This window comes from Calidris pugnax, unplaced genomic scaffold (genome assembly GCF_001431845.1).
Source record: "Calidris pugnax isolate Ruff unplaced genomic scaffold, ASM143184v1 scaffold11, whole genome shotgun sequence".
Taxonomy (NCBI): domain Eukaryota; kingdom Metazoa; phylum Chordata; class Aves; order Charadriiformes; family Scolopacidae; genus Calidris; species Calidris pugnax.
Genome location: NW_015090803.1, coordinates 9,568,252 through 9,583,731, shown reverse-complemented (window position 1 = coordinate 9,583,731; position 15,480 = coordinate 9,568,252). Strand labels below are relative to the sequence as shown.

General features: G+C 40.9%; 1 protein-coding gene across 2 annotated transcripts in view; it reads left to right on the top strand.

Moving 5' to 3' along the window:
* CREB5 (cAMP responsive element binding protein 5) overlaps nucleotides 1-15,480 on the top strand; it is a 260,711-nt gene that overhangs the window by 49,831 nt on the left and 195,400 nt on the right. For both annotated transcript variants that reach the window (XM_014937919.1, XM_014937917.1), the window contains one exon: nucleotides 5,663-5,784. In XM_014937919.1, coding sequence (XP_014793405.1) covers nucleotides 5,663-5,784 — 122 coding nt within the window. The remainder of the gene's footprint in view (nucleotides 1-5,662; nucleotides 5,785-15,480) is intronic.

Genomic DNA, 15,480 nt, shown 5'->3' with positions numbered 1-15,480 from the left:
AACAGCAGAATATTAATGTCAGTGGGACAGATTGTTTCCTTCAGGTAAGGACTAAAATTGGTGAGGAACTGAACTTTGGGAGTTGAGACCACTGAGATTCCTGTGGTATCAAAGTTGGCAAGAAGTGACAATTTACCCTCATTGGACAGGAGGAAGGCCTTCCAAAACTGCTACTAGCAGATACAGGAGAGGCAAGGATTACCTTCATAGAAACCATGTTTCTTTCTGATTCTATTTACTGAACTCCAATCATCTAGATTTTTTGGTGGTAAAGCCCACTGTGGAGGCAGAAGCAGCCTCCTCTAGATGAAAAAGGGTACGTGCTAAAGGGTAGTGAAAATATATTGCTTTTCGCAGGTAATGCCTGTGTCAATGAGGTAATTTCTGGCATCCATGGTTGGCTTAATTTTTTTTTTTCTCCTTGTGTTCTACACAGGAAGGTTTATCAAGGCATGAATTTTGTAGTGTGCAAAATGATTGGATATAGGGAAAAATAACTCTGATTTCTTGTTCTCTTCTGTGTCCCCTGCTTTACCAAATAATGAAATGAAAAGTTTTCTAAAAATCAACTGGTCAGGTCAATGAAAGTGACCAGATGAGATTATAGATGTGTTTACCCAATATATGTACCCCCACAGAAAGTACAACCTGCGCTTTAAACAGTGACTCTTTAAGCAGTGAAATTCCTGGGAGCCCTTGTCTGTGAGCTCCTGGGTGAGGGCAGTTCCACCAGGTACAACTGGGTACACCTCTTCCTCCTCTTCTCTTCCATCACCTGCTTGAGGTGTTGTGATTTTGAGCTTCTTGGTGCACTTGGGCAGTAACCAGCCAAATGACTGAAGAAACCTTCTTGAATTTCTCAGGACATTCCTTTTTCCTTGTGGCTGCTTGATGGGCAGCCCTCCAGATTTCAGTGCTAGCCTAATTACTCTGACTTTGTTATCATTGTGTGAAAGTATAACATAGTAAGTATATAACTTCAACAGAGCCCACAGCTGAACAAGCCAAACGCCTGTTATTACTGCACATCAGACTAAACATATTTTTTTAAAAAAAGAAGAAGAATCAAGTTACACGCTTTGGAGCTGTGCTGTTAGATATCTCTTATTGAATCTGAATTTGTGGTGTGGGTTTGTTTTTTGTTGCTTTTTTTTTTTTTCAAAATGAAAGCTTGTTTCACATAACTGTCCTTTGGTTCTCCAGTCTTTTCTTAACTGGTATCATGCTCTAAAGTTTTCATTTGTGCTTTGCGGGATGAAACTGTAGGATCCAAGGTATTTTTACGAAGTGCATTCAAATAAACTCTCTATGTGGCAAGCTAATGTTGCATCTCCTGGGCTGTTGTTTTGAAAACAATATATTGAGATGAAATGTACCTTTCTGAGACTATTATTTCAGTAATTACCAAAAAAAAACCCCTAAACCAAACAACAACAAACTTTGCATATCCAAACATAATGAATATATATTGGGATCTTTTTACTGAAGACTTTAAATTTCCCATTTGCCATATAACATGCCATATATATAGCATATATATGCTATATAGCATATATATATTTCATATATAGAATCGGGCATGACTTCAGATACTTAGGGCAGGTTTTCAAAATGGTCAGCAGCAAAAATATATTCAGTGTATCAGCTTCTGGTCAGAATCTTCTGAAATCCTGTCCTGTAAGATACAATAGGTTGACTTGGGATCTGCACTGTTGAGACCATTTGATCTTGCTCTGGGGCTTTTATGTTGTCCACTTGGGTTTTTGAGATTTATTTAAACTTAATGTAAACATGCAGCCTTTCTGGCCATGACTGTCATTGGAGAAGTTGGTTATTTACCTGAGTAATAGGCTGAACAAAATATTTATTGCCCAGTCTGAAGCTTGACAGTTTCTGTGTTCAACCTGATTGTAAGGCGAGAGGGAAATAACTTTCTAAGTAAGTGTCAGAAGGCACAAGTTCACCTGTGAAGTAGCAGTTGGCTGGAGGTGGATGCTTCGTTGACAGTTTCTGTGTTCAACCTGATTGTAAAGGCGAGAGGGAAATAACTTCCTAAGTAAGTGTCAGAAGGCGCAAGGTCACCTGTGAAGTGGCAGTTGGCTAGAGGTGGATGCTTCAAAGCAGAGTAAACTAGTTCTGGTAGCAGTTGGGGGTGGAAAGATTTTTATATGTTGAACAACGGGACTGGGTTGGGATGGCTGGTCAGTATCATAGCCAGATATCCAGGGTTAACCCGGACAGACCTGTATCCCAAGCCACCCCATTCAATATCCATCTTGGGCCATTGAAGTCCTGGATTGCACATGCAGACAGCTTCCTACAGTAACGTGTGTCCTCAGCAGGAATGCTGAGAGTGGTGCTAGCTCTGTGTCTGAGTTTTGGTCCAGATGGGTCTGGCACATCCCGTTGCTGAAGTACAACAAATCAGAGCCCTTTCCTTAGTAAGCCTGCAATAGCTGTGGGCGCTGGTGATAGCAACAAAAGGTTTGTTTGTACCAACAGGGAACAGTGAGGTCAGGCACAAGCTGTTGGAACTATTAATGCATTTTTAAGTGCTGAGAATTAGGAATATTTTATTAATTCTAGGAGACCTAAAAGTGCAACTTATGCTAGGGTCTCCTTTGTGATATCATTGCCAATTGAAACACAAGGGCTTGCCTAATCTAGGTAAAAGAATTACTGTGGTATTGAGAGTTATATCTTCTGCTAGTTTGCCCACCTCCTCAGCTGGTTGCATCAGGAGCAAAGAAAGCCCACTGGGCTTGGTAGCCCCAAAGTCCTGAAACCAGTGAGTGCAGTGTAACTACTACACTGTGTAAAGTCTCAATTGAGGCCCCACCTGGAGTACTGCGTCCAGATTTGGAGTCCTCAGCACAGGAGGGACATGGACCTGTTGGAACAAGTCAAGCAAGTGAAGAGGATCAGAGGGCTGGAGTGCCTCTCCTACTAAGAAAGGCTAAGGGAGTTGGGGCTGTTCACCCTGGAGAAGAGAAGGCTCCAGGGACACCTTATAGTGTCCTTCCAGTACATAAAGGGGGCCTACAGGAGAGATAGGGAGGGACTCTTTATGAGGGAGTGTAGCGATAGGATGAGGGGTAATGGTTATAAACTGAAAGAGGGGAGATTTAGATAACAGGAAGAAATTCTTTCCTGTGAGGGTGGTGAGACACTGGAACAAGTTGACCTAGGGAAGTTGTGGACGCTCCATCGTGGAAGTGTTCAAGGCCAGGCTGGATGGGGCTTTGAGCAACCTGGTCTAGCGGGAGATGTCCCTGCTGTTGTAGTAAAGTCTGTTTTCTGGATCAGCTGTGTGCCTTGACAAAATATAACAAGACCTTATCCATGTTAGTGTATTCTGCCATGCCTCCCAAACTCTGGGCTCAAGCAACTCTGAAAAAAACCCTTAGGATTTGTTTATTTTAGTGAAAGCGAGGCCACCAACTTTTTTATGAAACCCTAGTTTTTCTTCTTGGTCGTGAAAATGATACCTTGCTTATTTGATAGGGATATACCACTTCTGAAAAGAAAACATTTCCTGTACTTGCTTCACACTCAAATACTAACATACCCTTTATGTACAGGAAGGCTTGGCTATGGTTATCTTTGCATTCTACAAAGCAATTGTGTTGTTCGCTAAAGTAATATTTAAGCCTTTTTGGAAATAAAATCTATTTCTCCTACTTTTTAGTGTTCTTCATTTTCAGTACAAATTCCAGTCCAAGGGCCAAGGACAACCCTGGTGTAGATCTACACCAGTTTGGTGAGGTTACCCTAGAGATTGGTTTGGCACCACTTATTTAGGATGTGGACCTGTAAAGTGCTGAGCATCTTCAGCTCCCATCGATGTCAGCACCTCATTGACTCCTTGCGCTGAGTTCTTGCAAGATTCTTGGAAAATCTTATCTTTTGACTCTGGTAATACAGTAGTTAGATGTGAAAACTAATAGATAAATATGTGTGCATTCCCAAACACTTGAGTTTTGTTTCCTTTAAGCTCATAAGTGTGATGCTCAAGCCAAAAGAAATAAAACAGACTTTTAACATTAAGGACTTGCTTTTTATGTTTCGTCAATACATTCCATCAGGAATATAAATGCGAATGAGTATGTTTGCCCTTGAATTACTTAAGAAGGCCAAACCTGTAGGACCACACCTTATACAGGTGGAAATTGGCTTCAACTGGTTTTGTAATGGAAGAGTCTGATCCTCCCTCTTAATTTCCAAGTGGAAACTGTATTTCCTTTTGTATGCATTCATTCTGTGCTGCCTTTGTTTATAGGTTGCTGTGTGTTTCTGATCTGATCATGTAAAGTTATTTGTGTCTGGTGGCTGTTCCCTGTAAGGGGGAAATATTAGAACTTGACCCAGCTTATCTAGGTACAAGAACCCAAAATTTTCTTTCAGAACTCACTGAAGTGGGAAGCTTTTTGTCTGAGGTCAGAATTGGCCCAATATGGGCAACTGGGATTAATATGACAGTTTTCATTTTTTTAAAGAATGAATTTCAAACAATAGGGTAGTTGTCAATGACTATGCAGAAGATTATTTTTGAAGAGTGAGTCTAATCTTTCCATAAAATTAGGTACTACAGCTTGAGCTGGAATGGGGACTTGGGAAGAAGAAACTAACATGCAAGAGAGGATTTAAATTTTTTCTTTTTCTTTTAGTATGTGTAAAGCTGACAGAACCATATGGATTCTCCCCTGCTTTTGCTAACATGGTTCTGTATTGTCATTTGAGTGGGAGATGGGGAAGCTGAGGTGGAATTGTTAAGAGTTCACCTCAGAATGAATGGAGGTACCTCATTACTGCCCTTTGAGGAGTACTATGTTCCCAAGTTTGGCCTTGATTTTTCACTTCCTAAAGAAGGACTAGCCAAAGTCATCTCTGAAACTGTCCACAGGGCGATTTAGCTAGTGTGTCTTGTGGGCTTTTTGAAAAGTCATCTGAAAAATTTGTACCTTCTTGAGTCCCTCCTGCCTGTGGCATAAAGGAGAATCTCAAGTTATTTCTGAGAGGGCAAAAAAAAATTCCCTAGAGGTGAAAGCATGCATTAAAAAATCTTTTGACTCTAAATCTCATGTTTTATATGTATTATCAAAACTTCTGGATATAAAACACATAAGGAAGACTCATTGGGGTCAAATTTTAACATTTCCTATCTTTCCTAAATGTCATTTAAAACTTGTGTTAGAAGCAGCACTTCTTGCTGTGGCTAACTTCAGGGGTTTTGCAAAGTATGTGTATGATTGAGGTGGTTTTCAAGCACTTGAAGGCGTTGACTAATGTGTGTCTATGGCAGTTACCTGCATGCTGTGGTGTAAATGTGTATTATCACATGCACTGTGTTGTTCTGCATGCACTTGCTATTGGGGATTTATAGACAGTTATAGTGACCATCTGCACAGGTGAAAGATGTGCACTTGTGTCACATGCTCGTGTGAAAACCTGGCTTGTCTTTCTGGTGGAATGACAACTGCTGCCTGTTTTTGGACACTGTTGGCGAGCGCTGCCTGCCTGAAATCCATAGTGTCAAAATTCAGTGATGTGTAGTTTGTTTTTAATGATGATGTGGTGGGAGCGGGAAGGCGTGGAGGGGTGAGCTAGGACCTCTCTTTTGCTGACAGACTATTTAATTCTCCTTCTCTTGTCATATTCTCAGATCAGACTCCTACACCAACACGCTTTCTGAAGAACTGTGAGGAAGTGGGCCTCTTCAACGACATCGATTGCTCCCTAGAGCACGAGTTTCGAAAGGCACAAGAAGAAGAGAATAACAAAAGGGTGAGTGTGAACACACAGAGCCTTTCCTCCCCTTTTGCTTCCTTGAAACATTAAAAGACTGTGTGAAAGCACAGTACCTAGTAGTAACCTTTTGGTTAGAAACTAGGTGGCACTATAAGTTGTGACATGCTTTTTCAACTATTGAAACAGTTAACAAAATTAAAAACCCCAAACCAACCAAAAACCAGCATTAAATTTCCAAAAGTGTGTTGCTGTGTTTGCCAGGATTTGATTCCAAGTCTCTGCTTTTAAGTAAACTATAACACAAACCACACACCTCTTGAGGGAGAGGCTTGGGAAAATTTTATCATCTTTGAAGTGAGGATTGCAAACTTGCTCAAATACATTACAGGGAAATGTGGATTATGAAGGGGCATTTACTTAAAAAAAAAAAAAAAAAAGTTTTGCTCTTTCCTGTGCAACGCTGTGGGCCCCTGGATTTATTTGTCATCATCGCCAGCTTTATTGTGTTTCTGTATTTCTCATAAAGTATTCATGTTGAAGGGGGAAACTTTAACTTGTAATACCTAGTAGATAACATATCCTATTTCCAATTAGTATTCTTTTAGTCTCAGCATTTGTAAGTTTTGGTTGAAATATATAGGCCACTTTGTATGGATTTAAGTGTACTCCTGTGCCCAAAGGTTGCTAGAGTGTTTTGAGGGATCCTGAAGAGCTGTTAAAATTTTCAAGGAATTGTAAAAGAGCTTAATACACTATAGAGGCCAGCAAGAGGTAATGCATGAAATTTTAACTTTTCAAATGAGATCCAAAGTTCTGGTTGCTTCTGAGAACTCAAACACATGAGTAATATGGGGCTTCCTACAGGAGCATATTGCTCCCTGCAGCCCTCCAACAACCTGCCCAATGCCTTCCCTTCACAACGTTCCCTTTTGTGCCTCTGTTTTCCCCTCTCCCATTTCTGCAGCTCTTGGAAATTCTCGTTTAATGTGTCCCCTGCCACCGGAGTTCCCCAGTTATTGAACACTCTGTTATTTGGCTTGGTTCTCACAGTAATCTCTATTTGCCTAATTTGAACATTAATGGGGACCATAAACTAGAAGTAGGAAAAGGTGGTCACGAAGCAGCTACAGTGCTAAAGCCAGAGGGCACTTCTCTTTAGCTTGCCTCAACATTATTTTGCCTTTCAAAATGTCTGTGCCTCCAATTGCAGGGGATTCCTCTATAGGTACTCTTTCTCTATAGAGTACCTCTATAGGTACTCTTTCTTATAGCTGCTGCGTTGTGTCATTGGCTTTGCCTGTCGGTGATTGCTCTCCAGCTCAGAATTCATGTGTGTGTGGCATATGTGTGCTGCTGAGGCTCGTGAAATTTGGAGGCAGCAGCATTTAGGGATCTTGAGGTCTGCAAAGTAAAGGCACAAGAGGGCTTTTTGGAAAAAAGAGGTAAAGCTGATTGCTGAGGTGCAGAATGGGAAGCTAGGCTTGTAGAAAGAAGATGGGAAGGGAGCTTAGGAGTGGTTTGGTTTTGGTTTATTAGGGAAGGGAGTCTAGGAATGGTTTATTTGTGGATCATAAGGAAAGAGACTGGGACAGATAGAGGAGAAGAGAAGATAGGCTGTGCCATGGTATGCTGAGCAAGGAAAAAGAGTATCCAAATGTGAGAGAATCCAAGTTTTTTGGTCAAGGATTGAGAAAATATCCCAGACTGACCCTCATAGTTCTGTGTGCAGGAGAAAGGACAAAAATGGAAAGAGCCATTTAATGACATAAATGTGTCTAATTATAGATGTAACTTGTTAATACTTTGTTTCTTGTGCGCTGCAGAGAGGAGAGTTGGCCAAAATCAAGGAGAACATTTCTGTACATTCCTATCTCTTTGCAAATTAGAGGATTCCTCAGCATTTCTTTCTGCATGGTGTTTATTTTGCAGGAGTAGGAGATGAGGAGCCACCGACTGCGACGCTTGGTGTTGCAGAATCCAGTTCAGCTCAAAAGGGGCAGTTGCACAATCTGATTAAAGCCTAGACAAGAGCTTCACCAGAGCATTACCAGATAATACCAGTTGTTTAAGGGTCTCTGGAAGTCTTAGACTGCCCTTCTTCTTCCAACCCTTGCAGCTGCTATTGGTGATCTCCAGGGAGCAAGTAAGCGATTGAGGAGGAGAGAAATATTGTTGTTTAAGGGTCTCTGGAAGTCTTAGACTGCCCTTCTTCTTCCAACCCTTGCAGCTGCTATTGGTGACCTCCAGGGAGCAAAGGAGCGATTGAGGAGAAATATTAAAAAAAAAAAAGAGGGGGGGAAAGGTGGGGGGAAGAGGAATGGGGCAAAAGTCCCACTAGCTATCTAACCTGTGCTGTGCGTTTCCAATTAGCCTGCTGTATGTTCATGCTTATATTACTGACTGACTGTCAGATTGGAATCTGAAGCGGGCCCCAGTAGGGCTTTACGCAAATGCAGGAGACAAAGGCCATGACAGAAGGGGACTCCTCTGGGTGCAGCTATTGCCAACGAAATGCTTCCAACAGCCTGTCCCTGGAATATGAGTGCGATGTAGCATTGTCCTAATGGGCCTACCAACGCTTGGAGACTAATGCTAGCTGCATGGAAACCTTACTCATGGCTCAGCAAAGTCTTCCAAAAATATTTTTCGGTTGTGTTAATTTCTCTGGACTCTGAAAAAAATAGTTCTGTTTATTTTAGTATATCACTGTGGCTTAGCACACAGCTTGACACTGAAGTCATGTAAGAGAAAAACACTTTAGGGTTGTGTTTTTTTTATTTTTCCATCCTTGAGAGTCATCATTTGAACACTCAAAGAATAAAGTCCAGTTATCTGCATTCTCTCTTTTTAAATTTTTTTCCCCTCCCATCTCTGCTGAGTGGAAGCTCATGGATAATCCCTGAGAATTTGTTGTGATTGAACTGGTTACATGGACTGGTGACATTCCAAATCAGCTGTGAAACCCTGAGTGCACGGTTTTTAGGAACGCTATCTGTACCTTTTTTGTAAAGGTAGTATTGAGGGAAACGCACTTGCGTTAATAACCCAGCTGCATATCCAGGAACAAATCACTTAACATCTTTCTGCCATAGTTGCTCATGTGTAAAGTGGGAGTAGTGTCTCTTTCTGCCTCCTGTACTTGATATGTCTTATTATTGTAACTTGATACGTCTTATTATTATCATCTGTCAAGGACCATCTCTTCAAATATACATGGGTTAGCCTTTGCTTGGGGACTGAGTGAACTCAAGTGATACTAGTGATGATGACTTCAGGACCTGAACTGAAATGAGAAAAATTAAGTTATAAATGGAAATGAGACTGTCAGTTTGTTTTGTCTCCTTTGTTGCCTATACCATCAAATATTACCTGGAAGCCTCTGCTTGAGAAAGGCCTACTCCCTAAATGCAAAAGATGCCATAGATCAGCAATGAGCGTATGGATAAACATGTGAGAAGGAGGCTCTTTGCATCCTCCTGACGGCACTTTTCCTGACACAAAAATTCTACCTGCCAAATTCAACACCAAAATTAGCAGAGGTAAAATCATACCTATACTATATTTCTGCTTGCAAAAGTGTAAATATTAAAGCTTTTAGGAACTTGAAGCAGGCAGCAATTGGCAGCTCTGCCCCAGACAAAATTTGTGACCCAGATCCAGAAGGCAGGTAGCGCTGGCAGATCAGATGATGATCTCAGCCTTCTAGCTGCAGGTTCTAGGTTTACACTGCTCAGAGCATTAAGTATCCAAAGCATTTTTAGCAGGTTATACTGGTAAACACATGACCTTTGCTGCTACTGGACAGGCCCTGCTGCCCCATCTGGTTTTGAGCATTGAGGTGGGGTCTGCGTGAATAATGTCAAAGATTGGGAAGAGGCAGGATCTGTGTCTGAACAACTAATTGGATCTGCTTTATTAAAATGCATCTTGTCTGTCTTCTCTGCATGAGATGAGAAAGAGTTGAAATATTTTCAGTGTAGTATTTAGAAATAGTGAATTTAATATTTTCAACATGAGGGTATTTTTAAAATCACGTTCTGCTTATGCTAGAATTTCTAGGGCTTAAGCTGCAATTTTGGAATCTTCTAACCAGTGCTCAGTGCTGCGAGGTAATATGTAAAATGTGCAAATGAGGCAGGGAAACAAATATTCTCAACTAGAGCTTTGTTTGTGGTTTTTTTTTTTTTTTTTAAGTTTGCTCTCAAAGTTGCATCTTAAGAGATCTTTCAAGTATTTTATTTTCTTGGTTTTTTTTTTTTTTTTTAATGTGGGTTGGTCAGTGTCAGTTCAGGAAGCTCACAGCCAGCAAGTCCTCTACATGGCGTAATATTCCTGTTCAAAGTATACTGTCCCATCGCAGGCACCTCACTGCTAGAAAAGCATCAGCAAATCAAACTAGTCCAATGAAGGAAAAAAAAAAACAAAAACCAAATACAGGGTATTTGGTGGCTGAATAGATTCAGTGCACAGAATGATTAAAAAGTCTGAATATTCAGTTTAGTTGTGTTAAGCAAGGGATGATGCTACAGTCTGATGCATATTTGAAAAGCGTATATTTCTTTACTTCATATTCTTCTGCCATGTATATACCAGGGTAGATTTCTGTCTATAAGCATAAGAAGGTAAATAAAATGCACTTGTCTAGCTTATACCACCTCACAACTTTGTGCTGAACTCAGACTCTCTGATCTCCAGAAGAGAATTCTTGCAAATATTTTCTGAGTGTCGTAGCTCTGTGCTGCAGCCTATGAATATGGGGAGGATGATCTAATTCAATGCAAGCTGGAAATGATAGAATCTGTCTCTTGAGCTGGTGTAGTTTGGTGGAAAATTTAACTTCATTTCTACACCTTGTTTAAATTTTATGCAGCGTATACCTGGCCCATAGGTTTTTTTTTTTTTTTCCTTTGTCTTCTGAAAGGTATGCAGAAAGAAAAAAAATGATGAGTTTTGCCTGATTCAAGCATTTTTTTTTAAACATTGCAATGAGGAGGTAAAAGGTAAATACCAAATCAGTAGCTTAATTTTGATGGGATAAGAATTTCTAATAAGCATTTCTTGTGTTGCGCAAACTTGGTGGGCTTTGCTGCTGTTTCTCTTTTTTGGAGGTTTATTTTAAGTTAAGGACCAAACCAACCAGAAAAGGGCCTGATGCTGTTTACTCATGCCAATGGTGGGAGAAGCAGGCCCTGGGAGACATGCTGCTCATATGCAGCAGATGCTGTCTTGAAAGCTTCTGACTTTCCCAGTAGGACAAGTTGCAAGAGCTGTGTTGGCTGGGTAGAAGAAAAGACTTCATATCTTGTTTTAATCTGGTCCTTCGTTCCATCAAAGCAGAAAGTTTGCTCCTGCGTTGACAATACAGTAGCTGAAACTAGCAGTGCTGTAAATGGCACCCTTTAGACAGGAAAGGGTGATATTAAAATAATATGGTACCATATATGACAAGAAAAAAAAATTCTGTATGTTGATAAAGCACATTGTATAAGTGTTTGGGTTTTTGAGGCCTAGACTGATGCATGTGGTAATGTTGGCAGTGCACTGTGTGAAAGAGAAGAACTGGGATGAAGGGTTTATTATGGTGGTTGCCTTGGCTGATGGACTGCAAATTCAACACTGTCCATTTATGAAAAAAGGCTACCATCCTAAGGAGTGCACCCACCTGACTCTTTCCCCTTTACAAGATTAACATGCAGCATAGAGCCTTGTTTCAAGAATGCGTATACATTTTTTGTCCAGCAGGACAGGAGATCTGCAGATTCATTTTCTGTTAAGCGTGGTCTGGCGGGAGGTGGTGTCCCTGCTGCAGTGTGCTGGTGCAGAACAGTATGACTTGGGAGCGTGTGCCTCTACAGCAGTCATGGCAGCTGCCATCTTCCCTTGTGAATACTTTGAAACCCCAGTGGGGTCATTGAAAAGAATAGTGTGCTGGTGGACATGTCAGAGGCAAGTGCTCTGAGACAGCTGAATTTCACTGTTGAAGTAATGCAAACCAACAAACTCATAAGCTGATCCTGGAGCGCTTTTGACTCATTGACTGACAACTTGTACAGCAGAAGAAAGAAAAGACATGTGTTCAAATGCTTACTATCCTGATTTGATTTTTTTTTTTGAATTATGCAGTCACAAATACATCCTCTTTGCATTTGTCTAAACATGGTGTAAGAATGTCCATATTTTTTTCAAGTCAAAGGTCCCTCTGACTGATTCTCCTACTGAGATTGAGTATTTTGTAATACGGTGGGTATGTTATAGCAGATGGAAAATAAGGCTAGAAATGATTTATGTTAATGTAGTGCTTAAAGGCCAGGGTACTGTTGTTGTAGGTATTGTAATAACTTCAAGCTGTTACTTTATCAATTAGTTAAGCTGTTGTCAAGGTGATACCTCAAAACTCTAAAGTTCAAAGTCCATAATATCATCCCAGATTCAAAGATTTCAGTATAATAGATCCTATACTCTAAACATAACATCTGTATGTCTGAAGTTGTGAGCATCTTCACACCATTGCATTTCTTCTGGATGACGTATTAAGGTATTGTAAAGACACATTATAACTCTGTGTCAGAATTTTTCCAATGCATTACTCTGAGTTTTCATATGCATTAATTGCGTCAGGTTATTGATCTGCTTTATGGGCTCACTATTGGATTATAAAACCTCCATTTTCTTAATATTTAACTTTTGTAGCATTCCTGTGGAGAAAAGAAATACTTTGTCTCTTACTTTCTAAGGAAGAACAGATTACAGAAGGCACGGTTTTCCAAAGCTTGCCTGTAGTGCAACACTAAGCTCTTGAAGGGATCGCAGACGTAGAGTGAGAATTGCAGGGGAGCTGGGTCCTCTCCACCATTCTGCAAAGAAAGTGGCTTTCTTTCTCTCTTGGTTCCTGAAAATCTTTAGCAGTGTGGCCCCAGGAGATTGATAGACATCTTCAAAGGCATTTGGGTGCCTTGCTCTCCCTGAAATAAAGCAGGAGCGAATCAATGAGCTACCAGAAAGGATCTGGGCTCAAGTGACGTGCTAAAAATTGCACAGGAAGTCTGTGGCAGAGCCTCGGATTGATTCCATATCTCCTCGGCCTCAGCATAGGGCATCCCACAAACCATGTGTGTTAAAGATTTATCAGCTGTTGTTCAGTGTTGCTAAAGACAGGAAGAATGCTCTCCTCCTCTCTCCAGATGGGTAGGCTTGCTGTGTTTTAACTGCTTTTCTTAACTTGTGGGGCTTTCACGGCAGACATGGGGTGGTATATTTTATATGGCAACTCTGGCACTTCAGTCCCCTGATTTTGTGAGTCCTGTTTTGAGCATGTATCTATGTCAAGGCACTTATTCCAGGCACTTAACTACCACACTGAACTGTGTTACAAAAGAGACAATTTCTGCATAACGGTGCAGAAAAGCTGTCAAGACAACAGAGTTCATAACATGACCTTGCAAAAATATTCAGAGGAATAGGCTTTAACTTAGGCTTATTGCTGACTTTACAGCATCATGCCTTCTGCTGGCGGGCAGGTCTGTCTTATCTTCCTCTGTAGCAATGGACTGTGTTTGAATGGATTTATGGATTTAGATTCTAGTACTCTGAAAGAAGATCTGAATGTTTTTCCAGCAGTAAGTGCCTATATCATGCAGAAAAGGCAGTACTTGAGGGCATACGTTTTTGATTGAGCTAAACCTCCCTAACCATAATCTTTCCATGTTCTTCTGAATTCCAGCTGATGAATCATCCTGCAGAGCTCAGTCAGGACAGTCCACTTTCCTTCTGCTTCTTATTGTCTCTGTCCCAAAGAAATTGAGTCACCCTCTTGTAATGTGTGGGTTTTTGTTGTGTTTTGTATATTTTGGCTACCCCCAAAAAAAGGAGGCCTGTCTGATTTCATTCTGACATATCTCTGACAACAACATGGCATAGTTGTGTGTTTTCCCTTGGTCTTCCTATGAATATTTTTAATGGCACAGCTTTCTTGTTACAAGTTCAGATTTCAGCAGCGTGGACTGGATGGCACATGATGAAGGGATAAAGCTTCCCTTTAGTGGCATTTTTATAAGTCTATCTCTTAGGTAAAACCCCTAAATCTTGGCAATCTCTTTAGAGCATACACTCTGCTATTAAACACAAGCTCTTTGCTCCCCAGAGTGGACTGCAGCCTATATGGTTGGGTAGGTAATAAGATACTGCTGATATATTTCAGAGCAAGGTGCACTTTTACTTTATTTATGAAGATAGACATGCTGGTCGAGGGCTTAATCACAGCTGATAAATCATTTTAAGAAAGCCTATTAGAACCATATGCTGATTCTTTGCATTAATATGGTGTGTCTGTTTCTAGTCTAATAAGGCAGGGTCTCTTCCCCCTCTCCCTTCCCCCTGCCTGGTGTTCGAACTATTTATCTGTTTAAGTGATATCGCTTGCTTGGGGGCATTTCTGTCTTGAAGAGGGATCGTTAATAAAACAAGGTGAACAGAGGAGAGAGGGATTCTCACTCTCCAGAGCGAGCGATGTTGTGTGTTTTTGGTCACCTTTGTTGAGATGGAATTGAAGAGCAAAGATCCAAAAGCTGAGATGAGCAAACCTATCGGTGAAAGACTGGAGAACCACGGCATGGCCTTCCTGGCAGCATAAGGTTGTCATTTTGGCCCAGGTGGTTACAATCCCGGAGCCCGAGAGCCGCGAGGGGGTGGGGACGCTGACATTTGGGTTACCTCACCTTCCCCTCACTCGGAGAGGGCTGCTGCGGGAACAGGTTCCATGGTCATCTAATGAGATCCACATTGGTGCCGTTATCCCGTGCCAAGTCCTATTTATCATTAATTGGTGGGTTCACTGGCAGATCTTTCCTATTATTTGCTGATTATACCCCTACACATTTTATTATCTTGCCAAAATTCAAATGCTAATAATGTCTTGATTTATTGTTTGTTTATAACTCTGTCTACTGCCTAAATGGATGTAGTTAGAAGATTTCAAAACAGCAACAGTTCTTATGCTGACTGGGTTTCTTTCACGTTTTGCACATGGCAGTCGTCTATTTATAAACCTCCGTAGGGACTCCTAAACCTTTACAGTTGGGTTCCTCCCACCACTTCAGCCCCTTTTCTCCCTTGCTCCCCCAAGGCAAGTCTTGTTTTTTTGGCATAAAGACAATGTTGGTGATTGTTATATGGAGAAAATGTCCACAAGCCATGAACGGTGGGTAAGGATTTTTAATTTGTACCTCAAGCAAAATAAATTGGAAATTAGAGACATCCAGGAGAGTAAGGGTATTTTCACCATAAGGTAGGAGATCTGATCTGAGTTGCTGGTAGTCTTTAGTCTTACAAAATGTGAAACCGAAAAACAGAAAACTTGGTTTATGCCACTTGTGTGCACTCTGTGGCATGACCCATTTCCAATACTGTACGAAATTACTGTATTTCTAAAAGCCCCCAAAGTTAATTGTTAAATCTGAAGTACTTCGGGGTAACGGAATAGTGGTGAAGAGAAAGAAGCCAGAGCAACCGAGCACGTGCCGTGGCAGTTAATGAATGCCACAGTTGGATGTGTAGCCTCATACATCTCTGGGGCAGTTCCATTGACTTTAGTGGAATTTAAATTTTTAGCCTATTACAGCTAGGCAAAGATCTGAAGGGAGAAAAGCCTTTGCTTGGAGACTAGGAAAAAAACCAAACCAACCCTGAAAAACTGTGGATGTCCTCATAATGTGTAAAAAAAAAAAAAAAAAAAAA